The following is a 14,096-nucleotide window of genomic DNA, read 5'->3' on the forward strand; positions in this document are numbered from 1 at the left end:
ACACATTGGGTAAGTAACTCTAAATAACCAATTATCCTTATCAATTCATTTTATTTTAGGTAAAGTGCAGACTCAAGAGTCCTTATAATTTTAGGACCAGATTCTAATAGCCTTACTCACATTGAATAGCACTTCTTGAGTGGTCTCACTGAATTCAGTGGAACTGCTTGCAGAATAAGGTCTTATTCCTCTCAAGTAGCGTATCAGAACATGGCCTTTATATATTATATTAAGCAACATAGAATGTATAATACAATAAGAAATTACAGAGTAAAATAAAGATGGTTATGTTATAGTTCCAACAAAGCTTAAAAAGTTTAGATCAATGGAACTGCACCAATTTATACCAGCTGAGGATTTATCCCTAAATGAATTGACTTAACCTAGGATGTTAAAGCTTAATCAGGAAGTAACTGATAAATCAGAGACTTATCACAAGGGGATAAATTTATTCCATGTTCTTTTAAGATTGTGATTTTGGTATCAATATGGCTCCTTAATTCAAGTTCTTATTGATTCATCAGTCAAGCTTTATACTTTCAATATCATTATACGATCGTCAATGAGACTGTTAATGACAATTCAGTTAAAATTACAACAGGAGACAATTATTTAACTACTCACATGTCAGTTTAAACTTGCCTTCCCAAATAACTACAACTGAGTCAAGCCTTCTTCCCATATATCACACACTAACCCTGAATATGGATTTACTGATTCAAAGCTACTTCTAATTTTGCATAGAATTTACCAGAAGTTTTAACTATAGGTAATTTGCCATTCTAATCTTAGTTTATAAAAAGTTGTGGTATTATCCTAAGCAAATGTTTAAACAGCAGTAAACTCTTTGGTTCGTCACTAATCGATATAAGCTTCTGTCTTTTGACTGACAACCTATCAATTTTGTGACACCCAAATTCATGTGTTAGTTATAATATATCTAGCTATAATTGCTCTAGGCAGCTATGCCTTCATTCAGCTATATTTTCACTGCGTGCTGCGTGCTGCTCGGTTGGACTTCCAGATCCTTTGATCTTCTGGATTTCTTTACTAAACTAATCAAATTGGGATCAGTTTTTGAGAGACACTTTTCCTGATTTTTTCTCAAGTGTTCTGTAGTGTTTCTGCGTGGTGTTAAAGAAGCTGTCACATCTCAACTCATAGGTGGCTGCTCTTCAATGCTGGCTGTGTGATCTATCTTTGTGCATGCGTATGTATGTATACACACACTAGAACAGAGCACCAATTGCTGGAGATAATATATTTCTGTAAGCAGGGTCTGAATGAGCTCTCCCCTAACATCTAGTTGTGAGCTGTGGAAAAAGACTTCAGAAGCTGATATTGTTTCCATGACACACTCACCCTGCCTAGGTGCTCAGCATGATGGGATTGCTTGCCCAAATGATCAGTTGTGGCTGGTGTTGGATTTCCAGTCCCCTTGTTATTGGGGCAGGAATAATAAATGGTTGTTATCCTTGTTGTGTGAACCGAGAGCAGCAGAACTGTACCAGCATGCCCCAATAGAGGGACTCATCCTCATCTGAATGGCACTCGCTAGGCAAGGGACATGAGTTCCAAAGCCCAGTGAGTTGAGAGGGGACGTGGATGCCTTGTTTAATGGTCCTAGATACCATTTGACCCTTCCTCTCTCCATAGTATAATAAAAGAGCTAATTTAGACTCAATTGAGAGTCTTGATACATGCTGTGGAGCTGAAATCACTGATACCTAGGTCTAAGTATTAGACCTACTTTGGGACAGTGTCTCTATTGCAAGAGACTGCTCAGTGTGCACCAGCAGTGAGGCTCCCCCACTAACAGCTGAAATCACTGAGAGCTGTGTTAAGTCTGTGTGTGGGGGGGCCCTGAAGACATCTTGGTGAGTGGGCAGCTGGTGGAGGGGGTGGCAAGTGGCCAGCAGGGAGGCTGGTGGAGAGGTGTGGTCAACAGAGAAGCTGGTGGACAGGGTCAGAGCAGAGCCCTGCAGAGGCATGGCAATCGGCTGTTGGGGTGATGGAGTGCCTGAAGAGTGCAGTGTGTAAGGTGCCTCCTTACCACCCCCTGCCTTTCACACAGGGTGGGAGGTGAACTCAGTGAATGAACCTCTGAACTCTGGGGGTGCACTGGCCAAGGACAGCAACTGTGAGTGGAGTACAGAGAAGGGATGGGCACATTAAGGGGACTTTTGGGTTGTAAGACCCTGAGGGGAAAAAGATGCTGCCCAACTTACTCGGGGTGGGTATTTTGCTCATGGTTTGTGTTTATGAACCCTAGTTGTGGTGTTTTCCCAAATTAATGCTGAGTTAATTCCCTCCTTTTATTAAAAGTTTTTGCTACACTCAGACCTGTATTTGTGAGAGGTGAAGTATTACCTCTTAGAGGCACCCAGGGGTTGTGTGTAATTATCCCAGGTCACTGGGTGGGGGATCGAGCTGGTTTTGTGTTGTATTTTTGAAAAGGAACCCCTAGATACTGACCCCAGCCCTTGTTGCTGCTGGCTCCACCTGGCAGGAGAATTGCATTTGCATATGGCAGAAAAAAGCTCAGTGTCTCCAGGATTACCATACTCAGAGCCATCCCTTGGGTAGGGCAAATCAGGGCAACCACCTTGGGCCCCACACTTTGGGGGATCCTGCACTTCAATAAAATCAGTACTGTCCCAATATTTATCCCTTTGTCCCGCATCCCAACTGATGTACAATCAGGATGCCATTTGTCACAATATTCAGGTGAGGAGATGGGTGAGTGGGGCAAGGAGGAAAATGGGGAGGCAAGCAGCAGGTGAATGGGGTGAGGAGGCAGGAGGGCAGGTGGACAGTGAGGAGGAGAGTGGTGGGAAGGCTGACAGAGGGGCGGGGGTGCTGGATGGACAGTGAGGATAGTATTGGGGAGACAAGCAGCGGGCAGGTGGGTAAGGAGGCAGGTGGGAAGGCAGGAGGAGGGTGAGGAAGCAGGCAGTTGGGCGGACGGCAAGGAGGAGAGTGGTGCAGGGGGGTGCTGGACAGACTGCAAGGAGACTAGTGGGGAGGCAAGTGGCGGGCAGGTGGGAGGCGAGCAGGGCACGCCGGTTGGACAGTGAGGAGACTAGCGAGGAGGCTTATTTGTCCCGGGCCCCGCACCCACCTAGGGACAGCCCTGACCATATCACTGGCAACCCTTCATGCACCTTCAGAAAAGAAACAGCCCACACAGACACATTTATTTTCGCATTTGCCTGTGCACAGGGAATGGGCCATAGCCCCAGTCCATCCCCCCATAGCCCTTCTGGGATGGTCAATGTGCCTAGGAATGCTCTTTCCCTTTCAGAAAGCTCTGGGCAGGGAAAAGGAAATCTCTGTAGTTCTCCTTGCACCCAGTACAGCTTAACTGCAGCAGCTATACCTCTGCCATAATTTTCTTAAGCATCCATGGTCTTTTCAGTGGATCACTCCAAAATGTGTCACCCTACAAAAAGGATTGTGGTGGCTATTTTCCACAGTTCACTATATTTCTTGGAATTTTTTTAGTTATCCGAGAATATATTGTTTAAAGAAATGTTGTTATAGGTAAACCCTGATGAACTAATCTCCGATTAACTGAAACTACAGTCAATATTGCCCACAACCTTAGGGATAATTAATAGACCAACATCACAGACATAAAAATATGACTTCACAGCAGGAGCAATCAGAAAGAGAAAGGCTGTGAAGGGGGAAAGCTGTTCACATAGAAATGCTAACAAATAGAAATCAAAATCCAGCAACTTATTGGCATAGTAAATTGCTTTTGTATAAATATCATCTTTTTCCCCTTTGCCTCTGTATGACCATTTTTCTGTAAGATCTACCTTCCCCCAGACATCAGTGAAAGAAACAGAAATAGAAAATAGAAAAACTCTAGAAAGAAATAAAGCATCTACTATAATGACAGGTTTCAGAGTAGCAGCCGTGTTAGTCTGTATTCGCAAAAAGAAAAGGAGTACTTGTGGCACCTTAGAGACTAAGGTGCCACAAGTACTCCATTTCTTTTAGCATCTACTAAGACATTCAGCAACTATTTCCTCACTATGAAAGAATGGACTTAATTAATCAGAGCCTTGCTTAGAACACATTTGTCCTTGCACATTTGAGGTATAATTAAAAGCGCCACACTGTACATATAGTTATTTAGCATTAGAACGACCCTTGTTTAAGATGGTGATACGAGCACTATTTTAGGGAATTAAATAGGGTAATTGAGAAAGAGAAGAGCTGCCCTGTAGACCTATAATGAACTAACTGGTGTGATCTTACATACAGAGAACTCCAATAAATAATGGGAAAATGAGCAAAATGTGATTTCAGGTCAACTTGAGTTTTAACTAGAATTTGTACATCTGCAAATCTTCATAAATAAGAAATCTGCATAACATCTATATATGAATAATTTCATTACTATCAAGCATATTAGGTATAACTAGAGGAAGTTCTACAGAATGGGATTAATTAACGTGCACTAAATTACATCCATTCTCATTACTTAGTGTTGTTGCATTGCAGGAGCAGATTGAGAAAAACTAAAAGGGCTGAGTTACAAAGTCAAGCAGCTCTCTTTCACCAGGATGGATAACATGATGCACCTTAACGGTGACAAGAAATATTATTCAATCAATTAATGTTTATTTTTCAATAATCCTAGATTTCAAACAAAGATGGGTCCAAAGCTCTGAGTTTGTATCCAGATCAGTTTCCCTAAGACGAGAGAGAGAGGTTTCAGATTTGGAGTTTAGGTTCAGCCAATTAGGAAGAGAATCTGCAAAATTCATATCTGAAGCTCCGTAGAGATCAGGATTTGGGTTCAACTCCATATGTAATAATAAAAAAATGAACTAATTTCATTCCTGCTGTAACTCCATCCACTTCACTGGCCTGATACAGGAATAAATTTGGTCCAATATTGTTCCTTAAAAAAGGGAATGGGTATATTCCATTAATCTGCCTGTTTGAATATCGGCATGTGGAGATTAGTGGCTGCAGATATTTACAAAGCACTAAACCCACTTAGATATTTTGTGGACATGATAAACCTTGAGACTAGAACCTCCTAAGTACTTCCATTCAGATTGGGAAAAAGGCATACATTTTTAAAGGTGAGAGTAATTAACAATTGGAACAATTTACCAAGGTTCGTGGTGGATTCTCCATCACTAACAATTTTAAAATCAAGATTGGATGTTTTTCTAAAAGATCTGCTCTAGGAATTATTTTGGGGAAATTCTATGGCCTGTATTATACAGTCAGACTAGATGATCACAATGGCCCCTTATGGCCTGGAAATCTATGAATCCAGGCATCCTCTGAAGTAGAAGCAACACACTCATACAGTGGTTCTCTCCCTTTCCCCCTCCGATATAGGTCTTGCTTATATTTAAAAACCATCTGAAGCAACTAAAACAATTATTAGGATAGTGACAGGTATGTTAAAATGAAAAAGTTACTGAAACTCTTTAAACAGGGAAATCAGTCACTTGAAAAGTCTGTATTTTATATAAGAGTATTTGACTTACAATCTCCACAATGATTTTGCAATTCATATGTCTAAATTCTCTAAAGAAGTTCCTGATTCCTTTATTCTGATGTCAGATGAATGGCCCAGTACTAGTTGGTGTCAGATTGGTAGATTATGTTCAACAAAAAAAGAGAACAATTTTCCTTTTTGGTTGGGTGAAATGAACAGAATGGTTGTTTGGAAGTCATGAGGTGTAGTAACCTTCAAGAAGCATCAAGGCATTGTTTTCCAACATTTGCAATCCAAATTGCAGCGTTTACAATTACCATTGCAAATGGAATCCTTCAGTGGTCTGTACAGTCCATGACACATTCCCCTTGTTTTAATTTGTTCTAGAAACACAGTTATTTTTATTTCCAAATATATTTATTGCAATCATCTGTGTGTTCTTTTTAAATAAAAAAATTAAGAAATCATCTGCCACTAAGACTGGCAGCCTGTAGATAAACAAATGAAATCCTTGCACATTACACAGGGATTTATCAGAAAACAATGCAGCCTCAGAACCTGTAATAAAAAGCTTTGGGTTAAGGCACTAGACTAGGACTCAGGCAATCTGGGTTCAATCCTGTGTAATTTTGGGCAAATCACTTAATCTCTCTTTGCTTTAGTTTGTTATCTGTAAAAGTATGGATAATACTAATTCCCCCTAGCATAGAAGGTATTGTGAGGATAGCTACATAAATATTTGGGAGGGAGATGCTAAAGTGGGAGCCATGTAAATACCTAAACTGTTCACAGAAACACCTAATTTCTTGCTAATATTGTTAAATATTTGCAGAAATCTAATTTTAAATGCCTTTTCTGTGAACATTCTCACCAGAAACCTAATTCTGAGAGTTATGTTCGTTCTTTACAGGAACAGAAACAAACCAGGTGACCTAGGGGACTGTAATGGGGCATGCTGACCCTTTAAGACAGGTTCTGGATCCAGCACTGGCCTGTTCCTAGTTTCTACCCAGTACAAAGGCATTCAGGAGGGAAGAGAAGAGGTTGCAATTTCCAAGGCACATGAAAATTGTAGGCCTCTCAGAAAAGCATGCTGGGAAAGCAGACAAGGACAGCTCTCTTTTCTGAATTTAAGGGAGACTGGCAGAGAGTTAGACCTGTATTGGGTCTCCATGATGAGGCAGGATGGGAAAGAGTAGGGTGTGGCTTACTATTTTGAGAGAAAGATCAGTAAAGGGGTTTGAACTTTGGGTCTCTCCAATCAAAGATTCTGAGAGGGGCTTTAGGAAGAAGCCTGTGAAAGGTCCTGAGAGGATACCTAAGAGGCCGGCAGACTGAATGTAATATATCCCCAGTGTGGGGGAGTTCATATGGATTTTATTACAGAGCCATCAAGTAGACAGAACCTTGGAGTGGGAACAAAAGGTTTCTTGAAGTATCCAAGTAAGGGTGTTAGACCAATGAGCCAGACAGAGGACCTCGTGAAGTCATCAAGTCCAGCCCCTTGCACTGAGGCAGGACCTAGACCATCCCTGACAGATGTTTATCCAACCTCTTCTTAAAATCCTCCAGTGGCAGGGATTCCACAATCTCTCTATTCCACAGCTGAACTACCATTACAGTTTAAAAAAAATCCTAATATTTAACCTTGCTGCAGATTGCTGATTACTTCTTACCCTACCTTCAGTGAGCTTGGAGAACAGTTGATCACAATCCTCTTTATAACAGCTCTTTTAAAGAATGCTATGGCCCCATTGTATACAGATCTGGTTTTCATGTAGTTTTACCTTGTTCCTGTTTGTTTACAGGTGTCAGATGCACGTACCTCCTCTGAACTGGACCATAACATAATTTAATGTCTGGTGTATTATCATACTTGGAGGGCTTCTGAGGGAAATTAGGGAAGTCTGAATGGCAGTACATTGAGTCCCACAGGGGGTCTTCCCTCCCTCTTCCCCATTACACTCCAAACCCAAATATATTTGAATGATTTGGCAGTATATTTCCATCTCCTGATAATAACAACCACTCCCCCTTCCTTTCCCTTCACCATCCTGCACATACATACGCACCCCACACATGTATAGCATGCTTCATAAGGCAGATGTTGTGGGATTTTAATCCCCAGGAACTCTTAAATGGATTAAATCTCAAATCTCTAAACATTATTCTAATTGCTACAGTAAGTAATACAGGCCTGAGGCAATGATGATTTAGTGTTCAAATGAAAGCAATAGATAATCAAAAATAAACATCTGAAACTTGGGCTAGGCTATAACTGGATGATACTCAAATGATTTTCAATTGAAATTTTTTATTGATTTTTCTCCCCTTTGCTTTCTGAGAAATATTATCCTGACTACAATGACAAAACCTAGGTAACTGAGTGCATGCATGCATCCCACATTCAACATACCTGTAACCCTTCAATGGCCAGTTTGAGGATGGACGGTGTTAGCTTGGAGGCTTGCTTGAAGGAGAAATTGCTCCAGTCTATTATTAAAATGAAGCCGTTTATCTGAAGCTCTTGATCTTCAATGAGAACTTCCAAGGACAACAGAATAGCCCGTAGAATATCTGTGAAGGAGTTCCTAAGGCCAAAGCAGACGTAAAAGGTTGTAATTATCTTCAGACCACAGGAAATGCAGATATGCCTGGGATTTTTCATGTACAAGGAAACAGATATTTATTTTGGTGAAGTTCTTTAGAAAAGACAGATATTTAAAAAGCATCACCAAGGAATTCCTTGATTTGATAACATCTGTTCACTGATGGATAAAATAGATCCTGAGTTAAATCTCTTGGCATTTTGTGGCATCCCTTATAATAAATTTTAGCTCAGCTACATTGGAAAAATATTTGTCTATAGTAAATGAAACAGGTTTAGGCTATCAGTTTAAAACACTCTGCATTAACTATGACAACTAGCAAGCCCACAGAACTAATGAGACAGACATGCATCAGCCAGATTTTCCTGTGTTTCACAAAATTCAAGTATTCTCTTTCATTAATTTTTTGCTGTTCTGTTCCTTTTTGTTCCTTCCTCCTTTTTTCATTTTCTTACAGTAATGAATCTGGTAACAACTAGAAACTAAATGTGATAAACTCACACTCACAGACCCTGATAAATCAAAGAGCTATGGTCAGATCTTCACCTGATGCAAATCAGCATTCTTGCTGGAAGAAAATATTCTATGAGCTATAGTCATTCTTTGCAGAAACAGAAACATAGCCTATAATTTAGGGACTACCAGGTGTACACTAGCTGAAGATTTGGCCCCTGGTATAAATCCTTTCCTAGCCAGCACTGCCTGGCCATATATTGGCATGCTCCAAGGTGTAGAAACCGCACAGTAATTCAAAAGTACAGATATCAGTGCTAAGATCTTTGAGTAAGGAAAGCCCGTTAGAATTTGAACAACATTTCTAGAGTAAGAAGCAATAAACTAGTGTTAAACCACAGATTTAAAAAAACAACAACAACATATGATGAAATGGGTTATAGCCCACAAAAGTTTATGCCCAAATAAATTTGTTAGTCTCTAAGCTGCCACAAGGATTCCTCCTTGTTTTTGCTGATACAGACGAACACGGCTACCCCTGTGAATCCTGAAACCACAGATTATATTTATTTAAAAAAGAGATAAGGAACCCTGTTATAAACCTGAGACAATAGGATTCAGGTGGGTGAAATAAGTAATGCATAGAACAAGGTTTAGCTTTATTAAGAAAATTTGCTTGAGCTAGCCCTCCTATTGAATTCCTGCTCCTTGGATACATTCCACCAACAATTTGTCTGCAATATAAGGAGGAAAACCAGAAACAGACAGGCAAGTCTGTACAAGACATGCATAAATTACATAGCGATAAATAAGAGAGGCTATTTGAAAAGGAGGGAAGGGTTCATTTTTTTGTATAATAAATTTTAGCCATTGCCCAGCTTATATGGTTCAAGCATAAAATGGAAAATAACGACAACAGATCAAAATAGGAACTCTGTATTAATTAGCAGTAGGCTGATTGCAGGGGCTCTGTCATCTCAGAGAGAATAATTACTAACATACTAACATCTGTAGTTATGAAGAAGGGAGAGATAAACAAAGACAGAAAAGAAAACACTGTACATTTTTCTTAACATGTAATTCTGGACTGGGAAACTTTCTTTGGTAAACAATAAGCATGAGTCTCTCCAAAAAAATATAGTTTAGTCCTTATGGAAATGATTATGTATGCATAGGCACTGGCTTCCTCCGGGCCCGGGGCTGCTCAATGCCCCCCCACCCCATTCCACCCCAAACTCCATCCCATCCTTTCTCCCAAGTCCCCACCGCTTCCTGCCCCACCTCTTCCCACCCAGTTCCACCCCCTCCCCTGAGTGTGGCCCATCCCCGCTCCTCCGCCTTCCTTCCAGAGCCTCCTGCATGCTGTGAAACAGCTGACTGGGAGGGAGGGGCAGTAGTTGGTCGGCTGGGCTGCTAGGAGTGGGAGGCACTGGGAGGGACATGAGGGAACTGGCTGCTAGAGGGTGCTAAGCACCCGCTAATTTTTTTCTGTGGGTGCTCCAGCCCTGTTATCTTTGCACTGTATTTTTTAGAGCTCTGACCATGTGGAAAGATGGCTACCATTTGGTTTTCAAAGTTAATATTGCCTGTGACAGGGGAGGGACACATTGTGCTCTCTCATGGAAAATCTAGTTCTGTTTTATTTTGCTGTTTTCTTTAATCTTTAATGAGTCGTTTTATATTGAAGGTATATTGTTTCTATTTGTATTAAGCTAAACGAAAACTGGAAAGCATAGTTTTAAAGCAGGTTTTGCCTTTACTACATAAAACCAAGGGCAACTCCACTGATCTGTCAGGACTGAATTCAACCCTTAGTTTTGCTCGCCCCTTTTGGCAAATCTTAATCTAAGAGTTTACAATTTCTGCTTTGAAGAAACTGTATCCTGAAGATTGTTGTGTTATGTGTTGTTGTACCCCTGACCTGAAGAAGAGTTCTGTGTAAGCTTGTCTTTCTCACCACCAGAATTTGGTAAATAAATATATTACCTCACCCACCTCTCTAATATCCTGAAGAATCAGTTTATTTTCTGTGCTTCTTTGTTCCTGCTTCATAACATAGTAAAAATACCCTTCAAAGTATAAGCACCAGAGCAAAATATGATAATCACAGAAGCTTGCAGATGTTTGGGATGAAAGTGTGTTTAGCTTTCTTGGCATTGGGCATTATCAGCACCCTAGCAACAACAAAGGGGCTACTGGGAATCTAACCAAATAGTACCCCAAAAATCTGAGTTGAGAAGTCAAACTAAAGACAGTGCTTTTCTCAGTAGTGGAAGGCTGCAGAACAATGGTAAATTAATCTGTGTCTCACCTGAATATTTATTTTATTAATTTTAAGGATCTTATTGTCCAAAGAAACGCCAAATGTACATATAGCATTTCCTCTCTTACCATTCTTTGGAACCACATCCAAAATAGGTGGCCAGGTCCACTCATCAGCTTCTGTTGTGATCATTCAGATTTACCCTAATTGTGAGCTCAACTGTAAAAAGTGAGTGACAGTTTATAAAGGGTGACCATAACCTATAATAACACATGTTGATGGGAAAAGGAATGGAAGGGAAACAGACTGAATTAGTCCAAATAAAAAAGTCTATCGATATAACTCAAAGACTGTGTTAAGATCATGCTGGTATTCAAGAAAAGTGTGGAACCAGAAATTAGTAAACAAAAATTGGAGTGTCGGCAACTAGGCCTAATTGGTGCCCAAAATAATGAGAGGACAGGCTATTCCACTCATCACTGCCTTTGGAGGTCCTTAAAGAAAGAGACTTTGGAAACAAACCTGACTACTGGAGTGAGCTTCATTATCATGGCTGTCACCATCACGCTGGCCTTCCTCATCTTAATCCTGAAAAATGTCCTGACCAGATTGGGCCAGAGGATGCCACCACCTCTATTGGCATTGCTGAATCCCGAACACCACACAGACTGTGGGACTCCATTTCCTCCCCTGCCGCCCATGCATCCTTTTCCTTCCTTGCCTCATTTATCCTCTGCCCTAGTCCTCTCCTTTTTCCTTCTATCTGATAAGAGTCTGGCCTAGTTGGCCAAGACTGCATATTTTGCAATGCTACTGCAGGCCTGTGACCAAAAAGAGGCAGCTAAAACCAGTGCCCTAAATAGCCCAGTGCTGGTACAAGTTTGCGAGGTCAAGTGGCATATAAGACCATACTGTGCCTGTGTTTTTCCAGCAGCGAGATTCCAAGTGAGAGTCAGCACCAGACACAGAAGCTGTGTTTTTTGTCTTTGATTTTATTTTCTTTCTCCTTTGTGAGTGTGTTTGCCTTGTTTTGTCTACTTGGGAATGGGACTGGACTTTAACAACGACAGCAACAATAAGAGCTCCAGCCCATCTCTGCTAATTTCTTCTCCTTTCCCCACAAAGGACAGTTATTACCATCTTTAATACCACCTAAGAGACTGTCAAACAAGTTTTTTCCTTCTAAAAACTCTCTCCAGCTAAAGAGAAAGGAAACGTTAAAATGAAAGCCATACTTAGTACGTTATATTTCAAATGAACCTCACTTGAAACTGTTTAATGGTCAGACCAATGACTCAGTTATGTGAATACCTTTGGCCCATATATTCCATCTAAATTAATACAACACCTCATAGCAGGATTTAACCAATAAACACTTCAGACAACCATGAACTTCCAATAAAGGAAAAGTAATTTCTCCTTCAGACTCTGTGCCCTCAATTCATACCCCACTGGCATTCTTGTCACATCATGGGAGGGTTGCTTTAGCTTGTGGTCAGACCTCCATGAATACTAATAGCAACTTTCTAGTAGGGGGCACTGAATTGGAAAATGTGATCATGATATACTGGCCATGCCTCCTCACACTGTGCTCTCTCTTTTTGGGGCTGTCCTGGGTTGTTGTAGTTATCAAAACAGAAAGGAGATTGCAGGTACCTTGCACAATTATGTCAGGTGGATTCTCTGCCAATGGCAGCTCTGTACCCTGGATTATGTTGGGGTGGGGAGGGGGGAGAATGGAATAATCCCAGTCTGAATTTAATCCCACATATGCCATTTTAAAAACAGATTTAATGTTCATCACTGTAGGAAACAACAAATAGGGCTACACAGGGTGCAGAAATGGATTGGTCTCCTAGTTCTAGCCAGGAAAGCTTCCTTTACAGAACATTCACGGTGACGTTCCTTGTGCTGCCACCTTTGACACCTTAAAAGGAGACGGAGTGGAATAATTTTAGGGATGGATGAGAACTGCTTGCACAAAGCATTAATATGTTTTATTTAAATTCTAAATCATACTGAAATTTTTGTTATGATTGGGCCCAAATCTTCTTCATGGATGCCTACACTTAGGTACCGAAATCTGTATTTAAGCACCTAACTAAATGACCAGATTAACAGAGCTACTGATCACCTGCATTTCCCATTGACTTTAATAAAGGTTACTTGTGGGAGAGTTGGACACCATATTTGTGAGTATGGGAGGATTAACTAATCTAGCATTTTCCTGCATACTGTCACACCCTGTCTACAAATTTGCATATTCTAGGACATGGCACATATAAAACTGAATGCTAATGCTGTTTCTTTTATTGGGTGAGGTACAACTAGGCATGAAGGCAGCACACTGATCCTCCAGATGGATTCTTTACAAGCATGCCAGTCAATGTTTGCAGAATCTCTATGGAAATAATGCTGACTGCCGAGGTTGAAGCCCTCAGCTTCCTAATCTTGTGGCTTTCATGCGAAGCATTCAGCTGTTTCACTGATTTGCATCCAAATCATTTTCCATACATTAAGTCATAATAATTTTCTGGGACTCGACTACTTTTGTTACTTGGTTCAATTTTCCATTTCCCGCCCCAGCTTGACACACTTACAAAAAGTGATATAAATTGCTGTTTCAAGAAAGGCAACTACAATACCGCTGTGTGGCCTCAGCATGGAGCCTACTTCAGCCTGTCATTAATGAATTACCAAAGATATGCACATGCCACTCAACAACAAAAGCCAGGAAGGAAGGAAACAAGCAAACAGTTTGTTTGAATAGCAAGATACCATAAAAGAAGTCTTCAAGCCAAACAAGTATCCCTAAGAAAATGAGGAGATAGTCAAATGGAAGATAGTAGTAAGGAACCAATAGCATGATAGAAAAATGGGAAGGGTTTAGCTAAGGGATTTTGAAGACAGATTAGTCAAAATTAGTCAAATTTATACAAAGTAATTAAGAATTTACTTAATTATAGCAGAAGTAAGCCACCTGTGAGAGAATTAATTGACTGAGTAGAGTATCGGGTACAAAGGGATCAATTAAAAGGGATAAAGACAACGCAGAGAAGCTATATGATTTATCTGCTTCAGTCATCACCACCACAGATGTTGAGGAGATACCTACAATTTTCAGCTGATAAAGATGAGATGCTGTTGAAGATTAAGGTGCCGAAAGAAGCATATATTTCTGAGAAATGGTATCACCCAGGCGTTTTGAGATCACTGGACTCAGTCTGCAAAGTATTTAAGCATACTTAGATTTAACCATGTGAATACTCCTGGTGACTTCAATGGGACATAACCTGAT

At 40.5% G+C, this 14,096-nt stretch overlaps 1 protein-coding gene across 1 annotated transcript in view; it reads right to left on the reverse strand.

Moving 5' to 3' along the window:
* The window catches only part of CLVS1 (clavesin 1), a 132,816-nt gene that overhangs the window by 80,902 nt on the left and 37,818 nt on the right, over positions 1-14,096 (reverse strand). The window contains exon 3 of the mRNA XM_038393260.2: positions 7,890-8,064. Coding sequence (XP_038249188.1) covers positions 7,890-8,064 — 175 coding nt within the window. The remainder of the gene's footprint in view (positions 1-7,889; positions 8,065-14,096) is intronic.

The sequence above is a fragment of the Dermochelys coriacea genome, chromosome 2 (genome assembly GCF_009764565.3).
Source record: "Dermochelys coriacea isolate rDerCor1 chromosome 2, rDerCor1.pri.v4, whole genome shotgun sequence".
In the NCBI taxonomy this organism is placed as follows: Eukaryota; Metazoa; Chordata; order Testudines; family Dermochelyidae; genus Dermochelys; species Dermochelys coriacea.